This window comes from Natrix helvetica, assembly GCF_964273705.1.
Source record: "Natrix helvetica genome assembly, chromosome: 15".
NCBI classification, from domain to species: Eukaryota; Metazoa; Chordata; class Lepidosauria; order Squamata; family Natricidae; genus Natrix; species Natrix helvetica.
The window spans coordinates 1,124,105-1,142,892 of NC_138565.1; the positions used below are offsets into that span (position 1 = coordinate 1,124,105).

Genomic DNA, 18,788 nt, shown 5'->3' on the forward strand with positions numbered 1-18,788 from the left:
TTAAGGAATGTGAAATGGGAGGTGTTGACATGGCATGGACTTCTGTCTGGGCTTAGTGGGAAATTATTTGAAATTACAACTATGCGGTGTTCGTATTTTACTTCTGAACAACGTATGGGAAGGGACACAGTGGCTAAGACACAGAGCTTGTTCAGAAAGGCCGGCAGCTTGGCGGTTCGAATCCCTAGCGCCGCATAACTGAGTGAGCTCTCATTCCTTGTCCCACCTGCCAACCTAGCAGTTTGAAAGCACGTAAAAATGCAAGTAGAAAAATAGGAACCACCTTTGGTGGGAAAGTAACAGCATTCCATGCACCTTCGGCATTAAGTCATGCCGGCCACATGACCACAGAGACATCTTCGGACAGCGCTGGCTCTTCGGGTTTGAAATGGAGATGAGCACTGCCCCCTAGAGTCGGGAACGACTAGCACAGATGTGCGAGGGGATCCTTTACCTTTAACGTATGGGAGTGCAAATTATCTCCTGTGTTTTTACAAAACACCATTTAAAGATGGGCGTTCTGTATCCCATTTCTGGAAAGACGGCAAAATGGCCCCTCTGTTGATATGGCCAGTGTGTTTTGTGCAAGGAACGAGCTCATCATTCTCTTGGCACGCAGTGGGGTTGGAATGGATGACCTTGAAGATCCCCTTACCCATTCCGGATGGCAGGACACCACCTTTGCGAACCCTGGATGGCGAATTTTTATTTATTTTATTTTTTTTAATAATTTTATTGTTTTAATTAAACACACATGAAAACATTCTTCATTGCATCTTACAGAAAGTATGTCGATTGGTTACAAATAAATTTCGTGCATTACTACAATCATTCTTTATACTTCATTCATATTGAATTGTACATTTTAAATCAAAAATCTTTATACCATCACTATACCATCATTCTCGTTTAAGTATATTTGTTTAAACGTGCTTTTGTCTAGAATCATTTATATTTATATTATAATAAATCTAGACAAAAATTTATTACTAGAATTTATAAGTACCCAGGAGAGATTACATCTTTATAACAAAATCTAAACAAAAAAAATTAATAAAATTAATAAATCTTTTCCCCAGATCCCATATTATAGTTTATACCCAATTTGTTTTTACAGTTAGAGTTATTATTTCATTATTATTGTCATGATGGGTTATCTGTTAACGAATAAACATTTTAAAAACAAAAACATTCTATAAGCATCTACAAAGTTCTACTTATTAATCACCAAAAATTAAGTTTTTATTTTTATTTTATTTATTTTTTAATCCCACCTTTTATCGGTAACTCAAAGACAACTAACCTACTTAATGCTTGTTCCTCCTTATTTTCCCACCACAACCACCCTGCGAGGTGGGCTCTTCTCCCCACTGCGGAGGATGCCCACCACTCCCATAATCCTCGCTCGCGGGGGATCATAGGAGTTGAAATCCGCCCCGATCGCTCCCACAGTCCCCGCCTCCGTCGGGCGTGTTCTCCTAGCCAAGGGAAGCACGTGCAACATTTCGAGCTGGCCCAGCCAATCAGCGCGCGGCGTCCCCTTTCTCTGTCTTCTGGCCCGCCAATCCCGTGCGGGGGCGTGTCTTTGGCGCTTCCGCTTTGGGCAACTTAGTAGCCGCGGGCTCGGCGGGGACGATGCGGCCCGGGGCGCCCGCGGCCGGCGGGTGGGCGGTGCGGGCGGCGCAGACGGGGCTCAGCTGGGGCGTCACGGTGGGGCTCTTCCTGCACGACACAGGTGAGACCCCCACAATGCTGGGGGGGATTGATTTGGGGTCCCCAGCAGGTAGATTTGGGCGAATTGATGGGAGATCGCGAGGGGTCCCCGCCAAGCCGAGCCACGGGGGAGCAATCCTGGCTTAGAATAGAATAACCGAGCTGGAAGGGACCTTGGAGGTCTTCTAGTCCAACCCCCTGCCTAGGCAGGAAACCCTACACCACTTCAGACAAAGGGATATCCAACATCTTCTTAAAAACTTTTTGTGGGGTGTAAACCACGATCTAGGTAACCATGGTTGCTCCCTCCACCTTAAGTGGCCCCGAGTTCAGCCTTAAGAACGACCGTCTTTGTGCAGAAATGAACAGATTAAGGTTTGGCAATGAAAGAGAAGGAAGAATCGGGGCATTATAAGATATGGGGATGTTTTTAGAATATGTTTTTGGATAGAAAATCAATATAGACCAAAAAGAAGCGGAGAATTGAATAATTTGAAAAAGAACGCAGAATTATAGGGGAGGAGCTGAATTAAGAGGCAATTGAAAGGCAAAGGTAAAGGTGAGATTAAAAAAAAGATTAAAAATGATGTTACTGCTAAATATGATGACACAAAGATTGTACCCAGATGACACAGTGTAAGATGAATGATGTAAGGAGTGGTTATGGGAAAATAAAATCAAAAACCTTTCAAAAGAAATAGTACCCTCGAAGGATCGGAGCAATGTGCCAACCTTATTATGGATTAGTAGTGCAAAGTCCATGCGTGTCGCTCACTTTTTTTGACCAAAGGCGTCTGAGTTTTCTGACCCTTGGACCTGCCTGGCTGAAAAGAGTTGGGGTGGGTTAGGATTAGGGGGCACCTCTGGGCGTGTTTTAAACCAGTTTGTGCTCTGATCTGGCAGTGGGAATTGTGCCTTCTGTGAAAGGGGCACCCGTGTTTCTGTTAACGTCGCTTAAGGGGGGGCTTGGTGTTGGTGGGAACCTGGTCTGGGAGCATCGAATCGGTCTGAAGGTCCTTCCCCAGATTCTGAGGTGGTTTATTCTGCCTGGATATTTCTGTCATCCTGCCTCCTGGCAGTGAGGGGGTAGCCTTAGGGCTATTATATTGATGAACTGAAATTATTTCTAATAATTTGACCATTACACTCTCCGGAATGAGCCATCAGTCCTTTTAAGGGAGGCCAGGTCAAGAAACAGATCCTTCCAAGATTCCAGGATTCCACTCTATTGTTCTAGAACAGAATCTTAATTGTTTTAAAAAAAAATTTATGGTTGATATAAATTTATATAAATTTGGTAAATGTGAGAGATGATCAACAATGTTAACATGAATTGGATCCATATAAACAGATGTGGCATTTTTATCCCCCTATTGAGACCTTCCTGAGGACCCGGAATGAAGAGAGGTTGGAAGTGGACGTTTGAAAGGGTTAAGTGTTCTTGTTTGCAGGATGTCAGCTGTTCCAAACCAAGCTGCCTTTTGCAATTGACTGAGGGGGAATTTGTCAATGCCGATGGAATTCTAGTGGTGCCCCAATTGTTTGGGAAATGCACCCTCAGTCAATCACAAAGGGCAGCTTTACTCGGAACAGCTTACCTCCTGTGCCAAGATCCAAGGCGACACTTGATTATAAATTAAGATTTCCAATTTGTCTTCCTCTTCCAGATCTCCGGAGGCAGCTTGAGCAGGGAGAACTTCTCCAACCGCTTGTGTTCACCTTGCTGGTTCTCTCTTCCATCGTCCTGTATTTTGTGGTCTCACTCATGAACCCAGGCTACGTTGAGGATGACGGCGGGGGTGAGAAGGTGGGTTGATCCCTCAAGGGAAAACTGGGAATACTTTGGAGGCTGTTGGGAGTTTAAAGGGTATGAAATAGAAACCCTCAATGGAGGCAAAGCTGTTGTGGCCCGCCAGCAGTCAGACAGTGAGGAGGTTGGGGAGGAGCATGGGCCAGTCCTGGAGGCTGGGAAAGGCTCTGGGGAGGGCTCTGCATCGAAGGCAGAGATGGGACCGAGGCCATCTGGCAGTTATCAAGTACCTATGGAGCTAGACATCAGTGAGGCAGAGGAACAGCTGGAGCCTGTTCCCAGTGTGCGCATGCGCAGAGCTGCCAGAAGAAAAGAACAGCTCAGAAATCAGGGCAGACTTGGAAGCAAAGTCACAGGTAGAAGGTGATTGGTCCCTCCCATAGGAAACAAAGAAGGAGCGAAAGGGGAGGGGGCTTTTGCAAGAAACAATTCATTCATTCGGTCGTTAGATTCGTTTTCAGGAGTGTGAAGATCTGTCCGTGAATCTCAGAGACTCTGTGCAAAGTCTTTCCTTGCACAGCACCTCATTTGGGAAATATTTACATGGCAGCTTTCCAAGCTAGATAAGGTCTGTGGTCCTAAATACTCCTTTGAAAGGCTGTTTGCCAGGCCTTGGCTGAAGGTGAAGGAGGGGAATCCACATTCGTTTGATAAAAGGGGTTTTGTTGGGACCACGACTCTGCCTCCTGCTTTTTGGGGAAGCCGAGGTCAGAACCAAAGCATTAGGGTTACACACAATCCTCACATATACGACCTTCGCAGGTGTGTAAAGCAAGGAAAAACTGAAGACAGGTCATAAGCTCCATCGCTGCCTCACTTGAGCATCATGAATAATTGGCTCACTTTACAGCTGCAGCATTCGTTTTTACGACCATTGCGCAAAGATCATAAAACCTGGTTAGTCATATGGGTGACCCGTTTTATGACGGTCACGAGTTACAACCAGAATCAGCTGACTGCATTATAGTAGTAAGTTGAAGAGAATTTGTACATCAACTGTATCCTTTTTTTTTTTTGTATGTGTTTTCAAAAAAGATATGTAGGAATTAATAGGTAAGTACTGAGGTGGTTCAATTTTTGGCACAAGATTATGTGATATAATTTTGATAGGACTCAATGACCGGAGAAGAGAAAGCCAAAACTTTCACCCAAGCGCCTGACGTTCGTCTCCGGAGGTGTGGATACTGCATGGTGAAGGTAAGCCTTGGCTTCCTGGGGAAATTGCCCGAGAGAGACCATAGAATCATAGAACAGGGATGGAGAAGGACCTTGGAGGTCTTCTAGTCCAACCTCCTGCTCAAGTAGACCCTGGCCTATTCTGGACAAACGGCTGCCCAATTTCTTCCTGAAAACCTCCAGTGATGGAGCATTCCACAACTTCGTTCCACTGGTTAATTGTTCTCACAGTCAGGAAGTTTCTCCTTAATTCCAGGTTGCTTCTCTTCTTGATTAGTTTCCATTTGTTGCTTCTTGTAATGCATTCTGGTGCTTTGGAGAATAGCTTGACCCCCTCTTCTTTGTGGGAGCACCTCAAATATTAGAAGACCGCCATCATGTCACCTCCAAGTCCTTCTTTTCGTTAGACTAGACATACCCAATTCCAGCAACTATTCTTCGTACGTTTCAGCCTCCAGTCCCTTCATCATCTTTCTTGCTCTTCTCTGCACTCTTTCCAGAATCCCTACGTCTTTTTTTATATCTTGGTAACCACTCTGAATGTTGCCAAGGCATTGGAATGTGCCCTCCAGAAGGCCCGAGGAGAGGGAACAGTTAGAACAAGAAGAAGGGGAAAAGGAGAAAGAAAAGGGACTGTACGAAGATCAGGAAGATATCATGGAAGAAAAAGAGACTGAAAAAGAAAACAAAATAGATGATTACACTGAGATTTACAGTTATAGACCCAAAGGAGACAAGGGAGAAATGATCCTAAAAAAAAGGGAAATAGCAAAGGTGGGATTAAAGGGGGAAAACGGGGGGGGGGGAGGGAGGGAGAGTAAAACAACAAAATTAAAAAGGAGGAAAAAGATTGGAAAGGGAAAATGCAGGGATTTTAAGATCTAAACAAAATTAGGTAAAAGCGTGGAGAGAAGAGAATATGAGAGAAATGAAGTTCCTGAGTAAGAAAATGGTTGAAAGGAGGAAAGAAAGAAAAGGATTTATTAGTAGGATAAAATGAAATTTAGTAAATATAGGTAATGGTATATATTCAATAAAATGTGTGGGATATAGATTAAAATTACAACTTGTGGATAACTAATTAAATGGAATGTTTACTATATAAAATTAAATTTGAGGATATGTATTATTAATAGTAAAAAAGAATAATAGATGAAATAAATCAGATTAACTTTGAGAGGCAAAAGGATATTTTTTATATATTAAGAAAAATAAAGAAATTAAGCGGGAGAATATGGAATAAAAATAAGATGACTGAAATGTAAAATGGAAAGGTGATGTAAAATGTAATATGCATAATAGAAGATGTAAAGGGGGAGGGGAGAACCAGGACAACACTTTGTTCTTAAAAGAAGTTAAAAGAAGATGTAACAAAAAATAAATAAATAAACTTTGTTGAAGAAAAGAAAGGAGGCCTGTGGAGTCCCACTGAAGAGATTTCCCACCGCTTCCGCGTTGAGGGGGGTGGGCTTTGAGGGGTCCCGGATGCTCTCCGAGCCTGATGGTTTTCTTGCAGATGTTTCATGACCCCAAGCTAGGTAGCCTCGCTAGCACTGATGAGGTTCCCTAGTTGGGCCATGAAACGTCTGCAATAAAACCACCAAGCTCGGAGAGCATCCGGGAGGCCTCCTTTCAACCCTGAGCTACAAATATTCTCCTCTGTAGGTGGAATTTCCCCCAGGATTTCTGAGGCATTTACGGGTGGGAAAAAAACAGAGCCAAGAGTAGGACTTGGCCACAGAATGTCAGGGCTTGAAGGGATCACGAAGAGCATCCAGTCTGACCCCCTAACCCACTGCTGTGCCATCTCCGACTGATGGCCACCCAGGCTATCTTGGAGGTGAAATGAGTGTGGCAGGAGGACGTTTTACTGTCTTGCAGCAACCTTTGCGAGCCAAGCATTGCCAGGTGTGCCGGCAGTGCGTCCACCGCTATGACCATCACTGTCCTTGGATTGAAAACTGCATCGGGGAGAGGAATCACCCACTTTTCGTGCTCTACTTGGGGGTGCAGCTCACCGTGCTGCTCTGGGCTCTGCAGGTGGCTTGGTGAGTAACGGGCAAGACGCCCCCGGGGATCGGGGACCCTCGTGCTGGGTTGGAAGGGGAAATGGTGGCATCTCCTCCATTGTTCATCAAAATCAGGTGGCTCCCCTCCACGGTGCCCTCCCCCCAACGACACAAAGGGAGCTTTTGTGTTAGAGCAGGGGTGCCCAGTCTCAGCAACTTTTAGGCCCCGTGGACATCAACTCCCAGGATTCCCCAGCCAGGTTATGCGGCTGTCAAACTAGTCACACAATTGTTGAGTCAACCTGGCTTCCCCAGTGGCTTTGCCTGTCAGAAGGTGCCAAAAGAGATTGCATGACTTGGGGACAATGCAACAGGCGTACTGTACATGCCAGTTGCCAAGCATCCAAATGTTGGTCACGAGGATGCTAGGGTGGGCATGAGAAAAACGACCCTGTCACCTTTTTTTAGCACCGTTGTCACTTTAAACTGTCACTAAAGCGAACTGTTGCAAGTCAAGCGCTACCTCTATTCCAACAGTCATTCCCAATTTCCCCCCCTTTTTTGTTACTTACTCTCTCTCCTCTTCCAAAGGTCCGGCCTGAACTTCCAGTCCTTTTCCTGGCTCTGGCTTCAGTGCCACCTGCTGCTCCTCCTCTCCTTCCTGCTGCTCAGCGTCTGTGCCGTGATTGCCACGCTGCTGCTGGGCTCCCACCTCTACCTCGTCTCCTGCAACACCACCACCTGGGAATTCATGTCCCGCCATCGCATTTCCTACTTGAAACACTGCAAGGTGGAGAACCCCTTCGACCAGGGGGTCCCGCTCAACCTCTGGAGGTTCTTCTGCGCCTGCCGCCTGATGGCCTGGGAGAAGCTCTACCCTCCGGAGGAGACCGAGTTGGTGTGATGGAGGGCAGGAGGGTTTCCAGAGACCAAGCAGGTCTGAAGTCACAACGGAAGCTTTGGAGAGGATGCCGGAGCACCAGGTCTTCACCCCGACTAGGAGAAGGACTTTCCCCTCTTCTAACCAAAGGCTAAAATCTGACGGGTCGTGTTGGGGGTGAGCCAGTGACCCTAATAACTGAAGATTCAGCTTTGAGATTTGGAGATTCGGAGATCTGGGCAGCTGAAGGAAGCCTACAGGGTCGGGGCAGAAGCAAGAAGGAAATGCAGGCAGCCAAAGACGGAGGGGCTCAGAATGCCCTGCTTTGGAAAGATCATGAGGCGGGTTTTGGCTGGATGTTCGTATCGAATTGAGGCCGAAGAGACGGACGCTCCTTGGAAGCCGAGCGTAAAGGTTTTGCTAAGTAAGAACAAGGCAGCTTCACAGCCGGCCGTGAGGTTTAAGAGCTTAAGAAAAAATGATTTTAATCCGACACTAATGTTAATAAAAGACCAAAGCTTGCATCAAAGGAGGCGTTCTGTTGGCTCGGGGTGGGCGTGTGCCAAGAGATGGAGGGTGGGGCTTAAGTAGGGGCGGGGCCAGAGCCAGTCATTTCCCCACGTCCAATTTTGGTCCCTAACAAAACAGAAAAATGCTGGCTGTTGCAACCAACTATCATAGACTTTTAAAAATACACTTTTTTTAACCTATTGTATTTTTTTAGTTTTTGACAATTTCTTTAACGACCGTTAGAAGTTAGAATGGCACTGAGGAGTGACTTATGACCGGTCCTCATACTTACGACCTAGAGAGAGCAAGAAACGATAGGCTTAAAAACTGTCCTGGGTTTCCCAGGCTCCCTCTGTAAATGCCCAACAATGTTATCACCCACAGCAGGACCAGGTAGCCCAGGACGTGGATTTGCAACTGGAAAAAAAGGAAACTTTCCTCTTGTAGATGCTCAATGACGCTAGCAGGATTCCCCCCCCCCCTTAGAAACCATGAGCTTCTTTCTTATTGAAATGAGTTTAATCTTAAATTAATTCCATCACAGTCAACAGCCGAAAAGGGAGACGTATTTTGCATCGGGTTTCCTATCTTCTCTCTCCCGCCCTTCCCTCCGAACAGGAGGGAATCTGCACCCCATGCCTGCTGCGGAGAGGAAGACCCCCCCCAAAAAAAATACAATTCGCATAAATTCGCTTGATTGCCCCCAAAAGTGACATCTCCGGAGGCGAAACAGATGGGGAAACCGAGACAGCTGAGGCCTGGCGGAGTGACCGTCTTGAAAGCGAGGCCTTGTGCCCTGGGCTGAGCCTGGGGACAAGGAAGAGGGCTCGCTTTGTTTCCAAAGCCACAGAGGGAAAAACAGAGACGCGCTTTGTTTGCGGCCAACGCCGGGCATCTCTTGCAGTCGTCCGTGGGAGGATAAGAGTTCAAATTCCAGGCCAATCAGGGCGTGCCTTCTGCCTGCCGATCATCCTGACTCCTGCCTACCCGGAGGTCCGATATGTATAGAGACAGCTTGGCCTCTATCCAGATGTGCACAGATCCCATTTAAAAGGTTTATTTTCTTTTGTGGCTGCGATCCCGATATTGTCCACAGGAGGGCACACTTTTCTGTCCCTTAGCGTTAGCACTGAAGTCATCATAAGGCTTTCTAAACGGGTTACGGCTTTTGGATCAGGTTTCCCTCTCCTGTGCCTTTTCTGCAGCCCCTGGGCCTCCCCTTTCCCTAATAATATTAATAACGGGGCTTCTAATAATAAAGACACAGAATAATAACCATAAAACCCATTTAAAAGGTTTATTTTCTTTTCTGCCTGCGATCCCGACATTTTCCACAGGAGGGCACACTTTTCTGTCCCTTAGCGTTAGCATTGAAGTCATCAATACAATACAATAGTAGAGTTGGAAGGGACCTTGGAGGTCCTCTAGTCCAACCCCCTGCCTAGGCAGGAAACCCTATATCATAAGGCTTTCTAAACGGGTTACGGCTTTTGGATCAGGTTTCCCTCTCCTGTGCCTTTTCTGCAGCCCCTGGGCCTCCCCTTTCCCTAATAATATTAATAACAGGGCTTCTAATAATAAAGACACAGAATAATAACCATAAAACCCATTTAAAAGGTTTATTTTCTTTTCTGCCTGCGATCCCGACATTTTCCACAGGAGGGCACACTTTTCTGTCCCTTAGCGTTAGCATTGAAGTCATCATAAGGCTTTCTAAATGGGTTACGGCTTTTGGATCAGGTTTCCCGCTTCTGTGCCTTTTCTGCAGCCCCTGGGCCTCCCCTTTCCCTAATAATATTAATAACGGGGCTTCTAATAATAAAGACACAGAATAATAACCATAAAACCCATTTAAAAGGTTTATTTTCTTTTCTGCCTGCGATCCCGACATTTTCCACAGGAGGGCACACTTTTCTGTCCCTTAGCGTTAGCATTGAAGTCATCAATACAATACAATACAATAGTAGAGTTGGAAGGGACCTTGGAGGTCCTCTAGTCCAACCCCCTGCCTAGGCAGGAAACCCTATATCATAAGGCTTTCTAAACGGGTTACGGCTTTTGGATCAGGTTTCCCGCTTCTGTGCCTTTTCTGCAGCCCCTGGGCCTCCCCTTTCCCTAATAATATTAATAACGGGGCTTCTAATAATAAAGACACAGAATAATAACCATAAAACCCATTTAAAAGGTTTATTTTCTTTTCTGCCTGCGATCCCGACATTTTCCACAGGAGGGCACACTTTTCTGTCCCTTAGCGTTAGCATTGAAGTCATCAATACAATACAATACAATAGTAGAGTTGGAAGGGACCTTGGAGGTCCTCTAGTCCAACCCCCTGCCTAGGCAGGAAACCCTATATCATAAGGCTTTCTAAACGGGTTACGGCTTTTGGATCAGGTTTCCCTCTCCTGTGCCTTTTCTGCAGCCCCTGGGCCTCCCCTTTCCCTAATAATATTAATAACGGGGCTTCTAATAATAAAGACACAGAATAATAACCATAAAACCCATTTAAAAGGTTTATTTTCTTTTCTGCCTGCGATCCCGACATTGTCCACAGGAGGGCACACTTTTCTGTCCCTTAGCGTTAGCATTGAAGTCATCAATACAATACAATACAATAGTAGAGTTGGAAGGGACCTTGGAGGTCCTCTAGTCCAACCCCCTGCCTAGGCAGGAAACCCTATATCATAAGGCTTTCTAAACGGGTTACGGCTTTTGGATCAGGTTTCCCTCTCCTGTGCCTTTTCTGCAGCCCCTGGGCCTCCCCTTTCCCTAATAATATTAATAACGGGGCTGCTAATAATAAAGACACAGAATAATAACCATAAAACCCATTTAAAAGGTTTATTTTCTTTTCTGCCTGCGATCCCGACATTTTCCACAGGAGGGCACACTTTTCTGTCCCTTAGCGTTAGCATTGAAGTCATCATAAGTCTTTCTAAACGGGTTACGGCTTTTGGATCAGGTTTCCCGCTTCTGTGCCTTTTCTGCAGCCCCTGGGCCTCCCCTTTCCCTAATAATATTAATAACGGGGCTTCTAATAATAAAGACACAGAAATATAACCATAAAATTCATTTAAAAGGTTTATTTTCTTTTCTGCCTGCGATCCCGACATTGTCCACAGGAGGGCACACTTTTCTGTCCCTTAGCGTTAGCATTGAAGTCATCATAGAGCCAGTGGGGAAGGAGCGGCGGCTGTTGGCTGCCGTTGGGATTGGATTGCACCCCCCCCCCCCCGGCAGAGGCTTCGCTTGACTGAAGCGGGGAAGCTCGTGAACCAGCTGCTTTGGAGGGTTGCGGCTGGCTTTCGGGGCACAGTGGCATGGGGCACCGGCCGGGCAGAGAAGGTGCTTCTTCCCTCGTTCCTCTTCGTGTTGGCGGGCGAGTCTTGGGGAGGGAGGGAGGGGGGAGAAGGGGCTACGGGAAGGGATCATGCCGGTCTGCACTGAGGCGGGAGGGGGAGATTTTCGTGGGTGGGAGATCCTGCTTTTTGCAAGACGGAGGGTGACGGTCTGGAGCCCTCAATCATCAACAATCAACACCCCCTGCCCCCTCCCTCCTTAGCAAGGAATTAAAAACATTTATCTTGAGTTTGCACGTTGCAGTAAAATGGTAAAAAAATAAACACGGGTATTTGCAACGGCTCCTTTCAGAGGTTTTTGCGTGTAATTATTGTGAACTTTAGGAGGGGGGGAGGGAATGTTATCTTTTTTGTTCCTGTTCTTCTTCTCTTCCTCCTCCTCCTCTTCTTCCCCTTCCCCTTCTTCTTCTCTCCTGTTCTTCTCTTCCTCCTCTTCTTCTTCTTCCCCTTCCCCTTCTTCCTCTCTCCTGTTCTTCTCTTCCTCCTCTTCTTCTTCCCCTTCCCCTTCTTCTTCTCTCCTGTTCTTCTCTTCCTCCTCTTCTTCTTCTTCCCCTTCCCCTTCTTCCTCTCTCCTGTTCTTCTCTTCCGCCTCTTCTTCTTCTTCCCCTTCCCCTTCTTCCTCTCTCCTGTTCTTCTCTTCCTCCTCTCTTATTATTTTTCTTATTCCATCTCTTCCTGCTCCAGCTGCATTTCAGAAAGATTCCACTTGAGTGCGCTCAAAACTATTTTTCTGCTTTTGGAAAAAAAACTTATTTTTCTGTTGTCCTACTGCACTTTACAAAAGCAGAGAAATATGTTTCCTATGACTGGAACCCCAAGGCAGGCAGCCTCGTGTTCGCTTCGAGAGGCATTACCAGCAAACTGCGTTTTCCCCAGGGTCAGCCTTTCTTAGGCGTTACGGGACGTCCGCCGTGCCCTCGGAGGGCTGTTAAAAATAAATCAATCAGGGGGGCCTTGAGGTTTTCTTACATACAGGTCATCCTCAGCTTACAACCACAATTGGGCCGAACATTTCTGTTGCTAAGGGCCATTTTTTGCTCGCTTTTGCCCCCAGCCCCCAGGAGCCCTTTGCATGCCTCTCAAACTCTCTGCATGCCCCATTTTTCACAAAAAAACAAGGCATCCAGGGGGATTGGGAGGTCTGCAGAGTGCAAAACCTTTTTTTAAAATTTACAATCTTGGTGCATCTTATACTCCCAAAACTACAGTAATCAGTGGAACAGCTTGCCTTCAGAAATGGTGGGTTTTTAAGAAGAGACTGGACAGTCACTTATCTGAAAGGATATAAGGTTCTCCTGCTTGAGCAGGGGGCTGGACTAGAAGACCTCCAAGGACCCTTCTATTCTAGTCTAGTCTAGTCTAATCTAGTCTAGACTATTCTGTTTTCTATCATTTCTATTCTATTCTGTTTTCTATTCATTCTATTCTGTTCTGTTCTATTTTCTATCATTTTATTCTATTCTGTTTTCTATCATTCTGTTCTATTCTGTTTTCTATCATTCTATTCTATTTTCTATCTATTCTATTCTATCCTGTTCTGTTCTATTTTCTATCATTTTATTCTATTCTATTTTCTATCATTCTATTCTATTCTGTTTTCTATCATTCTATTCTATTCTGTTCTATTTTCTATCATTTTATTCTATTCTGTTTTCTATCATTCTGTTCTATTCTATTTTCTATCATTTTATTCTGTTCTATTTTCTATCATTTTATTCTGTTCTATTCTGTTCTATTCTATTCTAAACCATTAACTGACTGCTGGTCCTTTTATTCCAGGCACCCCATTCGCCACGTCCGCTTCAACTCCCACAGCCTCATCACGGCCAACGTCCCCAATGAAAAAACTCCCCGGGGGGGCCAGCATCACGGACGACGACTTGACCGCTCACCGAAGGTACTTTATCCCAATCCGCAGGAGGCGCCCTGTGACACCTCTCTTTGGTGTCGCTGGACTACAATCCCCAGGAGTCTCAGTGAGGCAGTATGGCAGGGCACCAGGAGTCCTCCCCAAGGTGGCCTTCCTGATTTTAAACAAACGAAAGGAGGAGGATGGGAGAGCGAGGTCTTAACGCTGTCAGAGAACCAGGAATCTTGGGGGTTTAGGATAGGAAGACTATCCAAGTATGAGTTGCGAGCGAGCTCCGTGGTGAACAGCAAGAGGCTGGTTGACTCCTGGAAAAGCAAACCCAGCGCAATGGGTGAAAGGTGGTTTGAGGTTCCAGCACCTGTTTTTATGGGTTGGTTTGGCTAAGGTTGATGGGAATTATAGTTCAGCTGTTTCTGGATGGGTATTGGTGTCTCCTCTGCTTGGAAAACGGGTTAGCTAACCAAATTCTATTTAAATCCTCTCTTTTCTTCCCTTCTCTCTTCTCTTCCCATCCCTTCCCTTCTCTCTTCTCTTCTCCTCTTTTTCCATTCCATTCTTCTCTTCCCTCTTCTCTTCCCTTCCATTCTCTCTTCTCTTCTCCTTTTTTCCATTCTATTCTTCTCTTCCCTCTTCCCTTCCCTTCTCTCTTCTCATCTCCTCTTTTTCCATTCCATTCTTCTCTTCCCTCTTCTCTTCTCTTCCCTTCTCTCTTGTCTTCTCTTCTCTTTTTCCATTCCATTCTTCCCTTCCCTTCCCTCTTCTCTTCCCTTCCCTCTTCTCTTCCCTTCCCTTCCCTCCCCTCCACCCCTGTTCTCTTCTGTAATCTCTTCTCTTCTCTCTCCTCACCTTCTCCCTTCCTTCCATCCATCCATCCATCCATCCATCCATCCATCCATCCTTCCTTCCTTCCTTCCTTCCATCCATCCTCCATCCATCATACACAGTGGTTAAAATGCAGCATTGCAGGCTAACTCTGCTGATTGCCAGCAGTTCTATCCTGACAGGGCTCAAGGTTGACTCAACCTTCCCTCCTTCCGAAGTGGGTAAAATGAGGACCCAGATTGTTGGGGGCAAGAGGCTGATTCTGTCAACCGCTTAGAAAGGGCTGTAAAAGCACTGTAAAGCGGTATATAAGTCTAAGGCAGTGTTTCTCAAACTTGGTGACTTTAAGTCCTGTGGACTTCAACTCCCAGAATCCCCCAGCCAGCACAGCTGGCTGGGGGATTCTGGGAGTTGAAGTCCACAGGACTTAAAGTCACCAAGTTTGAGAAACACTGGTCTAAGGGCTATTGCTATTCTCCTTACTTTCTTTCCCCTTCTCTCCTAACAGGCACCGAGGCATCATCTACGCCTACGAGTTTTCCATCGACCAGTTGGTGGCCGAGAGCGGCCTTCCTATCTGCCATTCCTCTTACAACGAAATGACCGGCTACAACTACAATATTGGCCTTGTGGTCCCCTATGACAACATCTAGGCAGCGCCGGAAGAAGGGGAGAACCAAGATGTCTGGGGAGATTCTCCGTCATGCAGGCCAGGATTGTCCCAAAGGGGCCTTTTTTCTTTTTTCTTTTCAAGAGGCAGCTGGACTTTCTGGTTTGTTTTGTTTCTCCGAAGACGTTTTGAGGATGAGAGGCGCGAAACGTCTTCGAGGAGAAAGGGAGTCCAGGGGCCTCTTGGGGAAAAAAAAGCACCTTCAGGCCAAGGGGAAGACCAACTAAGCTGGACCCTGGAGAAGGGGAACCCCAAGGATAGAGCTCCTGCAAAGCTCTTGGGAGGGCTTGGGCTGGCCCATCAGGCAGCAGCAAAAGAGGGGCACATGGGATCTCCCCAAAACTTCTAACAACACCACTGTAGAATGGAAGAAATGATGGCCCACAGGAACCACGATAGATAGGTAAGAATCAGGAGGTAGTAATAAAGTCTGAAGCCCAAAAACCAGGAGTTTGGAACACGGGCTGCTGCCCACATGGGCAGAGACCGCAGGGAGGGGCTCCATTCAATTGCACTGCGTTCAACACTGCTTTTCTGGAGCTGGCACCAATGCTACCTGCAACACCTGGAGAGCTACCTGCAATATCTGGAGCGCTACCTGCAACACCTGGAAAAGATGGGGCTTTGGGAGCTTTTTTCTTGTAAATAAAATATCTTTATTAAGCGATGGTCTCGGAACAGGTGTTGGTTTGCTTGAAAAATGGCTGTTTTTATTGTCAGTGATGCTTGTGTTTGAAACCCCAAATTAAGAGGAGATCCGGAGGACGCCCTGCCACGCCTTCCGTGGCCCTTCCACCACAGGTAAGTCGAGCACGTGTGTGTAAGTATCCTTTCTCCTCCAGCTCCATTGGCACTTCCCCTTGATTGCGCCAGGACTGCCGAACCTGCGACCTTTCCTCTTAACCTTGCTGCCTAAGGGCGCTGGGAGTTGTAGTACATATCTAACTCGATGCAGCACGAGGTTCTTTGCCCGATCCGGCTTATCCATGCCAGTTCCTGCTGGCTGGGTCAAAAAAAAAAAAATGTAGCACGACTCATTTTTGGAGGCCTCCTTTGCTGGATGGGCCAGTGGAGCTACAGAAGAAAGAAATGCACACACGTGGCCGGATGTATATTATTGTGTATACCAGCGAGGGCAGGTGTTTTGCAAACTTGTCGGAGGTGGGGGACTTCAACTCCCAAGTAATTTTGGGAGTCGAAAGCCGTGCCCCTTCGAAGTTGCCAAGTTTCAAAAAGACCAGAACTCGTAACCTTAGTGGTATACACACCTTAATGTATGGTTATATGTAGATCAGGGGTGTCCAAACTTGGGAATTTTAAGACTTGTGGACTTCAACTCCCAGAATTCTGGGAGTTGAAGTCCACAAGTCTTAAAGTTCCCAAGTTTGGACACCCCTGATGTAGATGTATAAGCATATTACCATATATTAGGGAATATACCTATTGCTGTGTGTGTCTGTGTACATTAACACACATACATACGCTCACCTAGGCTCAGATCTAGTGGGTTGCTTCCTAATAGAACTTAGCCTATATTATTCTATGTGTCTGTCTCTTAAAGTCATCATAAGGCTTTCTAATAATAAAGACACAGAATAATAACCATAAAATTCATTAAAACGGTTTATTTTATTTTCTACCTGCGATCCCGATATTGTCCACAGGAGGGCACACTTTTCTGTCCCTTGGCGTTAGCATTCAAGTCATCATAAGGCTTTCTAAACACAATAATAACCATAAAATTCATTTAAAAGGTTTTTTATTTTTTCCCCGCGATCCCGATATTGTCCACAAGAGGGCGCACTTTTCTGTCCCTTAGCGTTAGCATTGAAGTCATCATAAGGCTTTCTAAACGTGTTACGGCTTTTGGATCAGGGACAGAAAAGTGCGCCATCTGGTGGACACGCAATTTTCCCACGATACCGGCATTGTCCTCAAGAGGGCGCACTTTTCTGTCCCTGATCCAAAAGCCGTAACACGTTTAGAAAGCCTTATGATGACTTCAATGCTATCGCTAAGGGACAGAAAAGTGCGCCCTCTTGAGGACAATGCCGGTATCGTGGGAAAATTGCGTGTCCACCAGATGGCGCACTTTTCTGTCCCTGATCCAAAAGCCGTAACCCGTTTAGAAAGCCTTATGATGACTTCAATGCTATCGCTAAGGGACAGAAAAGTGCGCCCTCTTGAGGACAATGCCGGTATCGTGGGAAAATTGCGTGTCCACCAGATGGCGCACTTTTCTGTCCCTGATCCAAAAGCCGTAACACGTTTAGAAAGCCTTATGATGACTTCAATGCTAACGGTAAGGGACAGAAAAGTGCGCCCTCTTGTGGACAATATCGGGATCGCGGGGAAAAAATAAAAAACCTTTTTAATGAATTTTATGGTTATTATTGTGTTTAGAAAGCCTTATGATGACTTGAATGCTAACGCCAAGGGACAGAAAAGTGTGCCCTCCTGTGGACAATATCGGGATCGCAGGTAGAAAATAAAATAAACCGTTTTAATGAATTTTATGGTTATTATTCTGTGTCTTTATTATTAGAAAGCCTTATGATGACTTTAAGAGACAGACACATAGAATAATATAGGCTAAGTTCTATTAGGAAGCAACCCACTAGATCTGAGCCTAGGTGAGCGTATGTATGTGTGTTAATGTACACAGACACACACGGTAATAGGGGGGGTATACCCTAAAATGGCAATGTCCCGGACACTCTGTGACTTGAATGTAGTTGAATGTGTGTGCATGGGGGTAGGTGCTTATGTTTTGGATTTTGGTTTTTTGTTTTTTTTTGCCGCCCCGCTTCCCATCCAAGGAGCTTCTTCAGTTCTGACTGAATGGTGGGGGAATGGGAAGATTTATATTCTTGGCACTCATCCGGTCGTTAGCACTCCAAAGGTCGGTCGTTAGCTGTCTTGAGAGTCCTTGAGGCCACTTGGGGTTTTTTTTAATCTGTACCCTGAATCAGGGTACAAATGGGTGTGGGACCTTTGTGGGACTGATGAAAGGACCGTGTCGGAGACAGGAGAGGTAGCATCGTATCCATCCTCCTTTATTGAGAGCAAGCTGTTCGGTTTTAAAACACATGTCCTCGTTGGCCCCTTTCAAACCAGTGTTCCCCTCTGTCCGGAATATGGACTTTGCTCTCTTCAGAAGACTGACCTTCGTCTTTCAAATGCAGGTGGACTTCTCTTCCAAAGGTGCCTTTTCTCAAGAGGCAACTGGCTTCCTTTGTTTTTCCTTGGAAGACATTTCGCTTCTCATCCAAGAAGCTTCTTCAGTGGAAGTGATGAACTGAAGAGGCTGCTTGGATGAGAAGCAAAAAGTCTTCAAAGAAAAACCAGAAAGTCCAGTTGCCTCTTGAAAAAAGCAGCTTTGGAACAACCATGACCTGGGTGACGGGAGAGTCTCCACAGACCAGGGGTGTCCAAACTTGGGGATTTTTAAGACTTGTGGACTTCAACTCTCGGAATTCCGGGAGTTGAAGTCCACAAGTCTTAAAAATCCCCAAGTTTGGACAGCCCTGCCATAGACAGATGGACTGCTGAATCTTGGCCTGATGGGTTTGTTTTCCTATGTTGTTGACATGTGTTTGTGAATAAAACCACCACTTCACAAACGCCTGGCACAACATGGAACAAATCCACCACGGCAAGATTCACCTTTGCAACACTGAAGTCTACAGAAAGCCCAATTTATTCTCACCAGCCACTGGAGCAAAACCATGGGAGTCTACTCTACGCTCCTGGGCTGAAGGTTTGCCTGCCATCAAAGGTGGAGAAGAACTAAAACATCAAAGAAGGCCTCAGAACCGGTGGCTATCCCACAATTGGGCCTTCATCAAATCCAGATAAAGATCCAGTAGGGTCATTTGTCCTCCATAAGAGAAGGAAGAGAACAAAGTCCCACGAAGGTCCAACACCCATTTGCACCCTGATTCTGGTGACCCTGAGGGTACGGATAAA

General features: G+C 46.0%; 2 protein-coding genes across 3 annotated transcripts; both read left to right on the forward strand.

Moving 5' to 3' along the window:
* The first annotated feature begins 1,603 nt into the window (after positions 1-1,603).
* Positions 1,604-8,117, forward strand: ZDHHC12 (zDHHC palmitoyltransferase 12). Of its 2 annotated transcripts, none has more exons than XM_081967519.1 (5): positions 1,604-1,735; positions 3,381-3,520; positions 4,634-4,720; positions 6,581-6,747; positions 7,300-8,117. In XM_081967519.1, the coding sequence occupies exons 1-5, from the start codon at positions 1,636-1,638 to the stop codon at positions 7,610-7,612; spliced, it is 807 nt and encodes a 268-aa protein (XP_081823645.1). In that variant the 5' UTR covers positions 1,604-1,635; the 3' UTR covers positions 7,613-8,117. The 2 variants fall into 2 exon arrangements, with proteins under 2 accessions (XP_081823645.1, XP_081823644.1); XM_081967518.1 differs by lacking the exon at positions 1,604-1,735 and adding an exon at positions 3,096-3,167 and having other exon boundaries at positions 3,287-3,520.
* Positions 8,118-11,271: 3,154 nt separating this feature from the next.
* On the forward strand, positions 11,272-16,045 carry LOC309399535 (F-box/WD repeat-containing protein 8-like). Its single transcript, XM_081967440.1, has 3 exons — positions 11,272-11,443; positions 13,237-13,354; positions 14,658-16,045. The coding sequence occupies exons 1-3, from the start codon at positions 11,419-11,421 to the stop codon at positions 14,800-14,802; spliced, it is 288 nt and encodes a 95-aa protein (XP_081823566.1). The 5' UTR covers positions 11,272-11,418; the 3' UTR covers positions 14,803-16,045.
* The last annotated feature ends 2,743 nt before the right edge of the window (positions 16,046-18,788 follow it).

Bases quoted from the DNA above. Each gene is read 5' to 3' on its own strand.
- LOC309399535 (XM_081967440.1), top strand. From the start codon at position 11,419: ATGGGGCACCGGCCGGGCAGAGAAG. The intron at 11,444-13,236 runs GTGCTTCTTCCC...CTTTTATTCCAG, and splicing joins GCACCGGCCGGGCAGAGAAG to GCACCCCATTCGCCACGTCC. The intron at 13,355-14,657 runs GTACTTTATCCC...CTCTCCTAACAG, and splicing joins GACTTGACCGCTCACCGAAG to GCACCGAGGCATCATCTACG.
- ZDHHC12 (XM_081967518.1), top strand. From the start codon at position 3,111: ATGAAGAGAGGTTGGAAGTGGACGTTTGAAAGGGTTAAGTGTTCTTGT. The intron at 4,721-6,580 runs GTAAGCCTTGGC...ACTGTCTTGCAG, and splicing joins GTGGATACTGCATGGTGAAG to CAACCTTTGCGAGCCAAGCA. The intron at 6,748-7,299 runs GTGAGTAACGGG...CCTCTTCCAAAG, and splicing joins TGGGCTCTGCAGGTGGCTTG to GTCCGGCCTGAACTTCCAGT.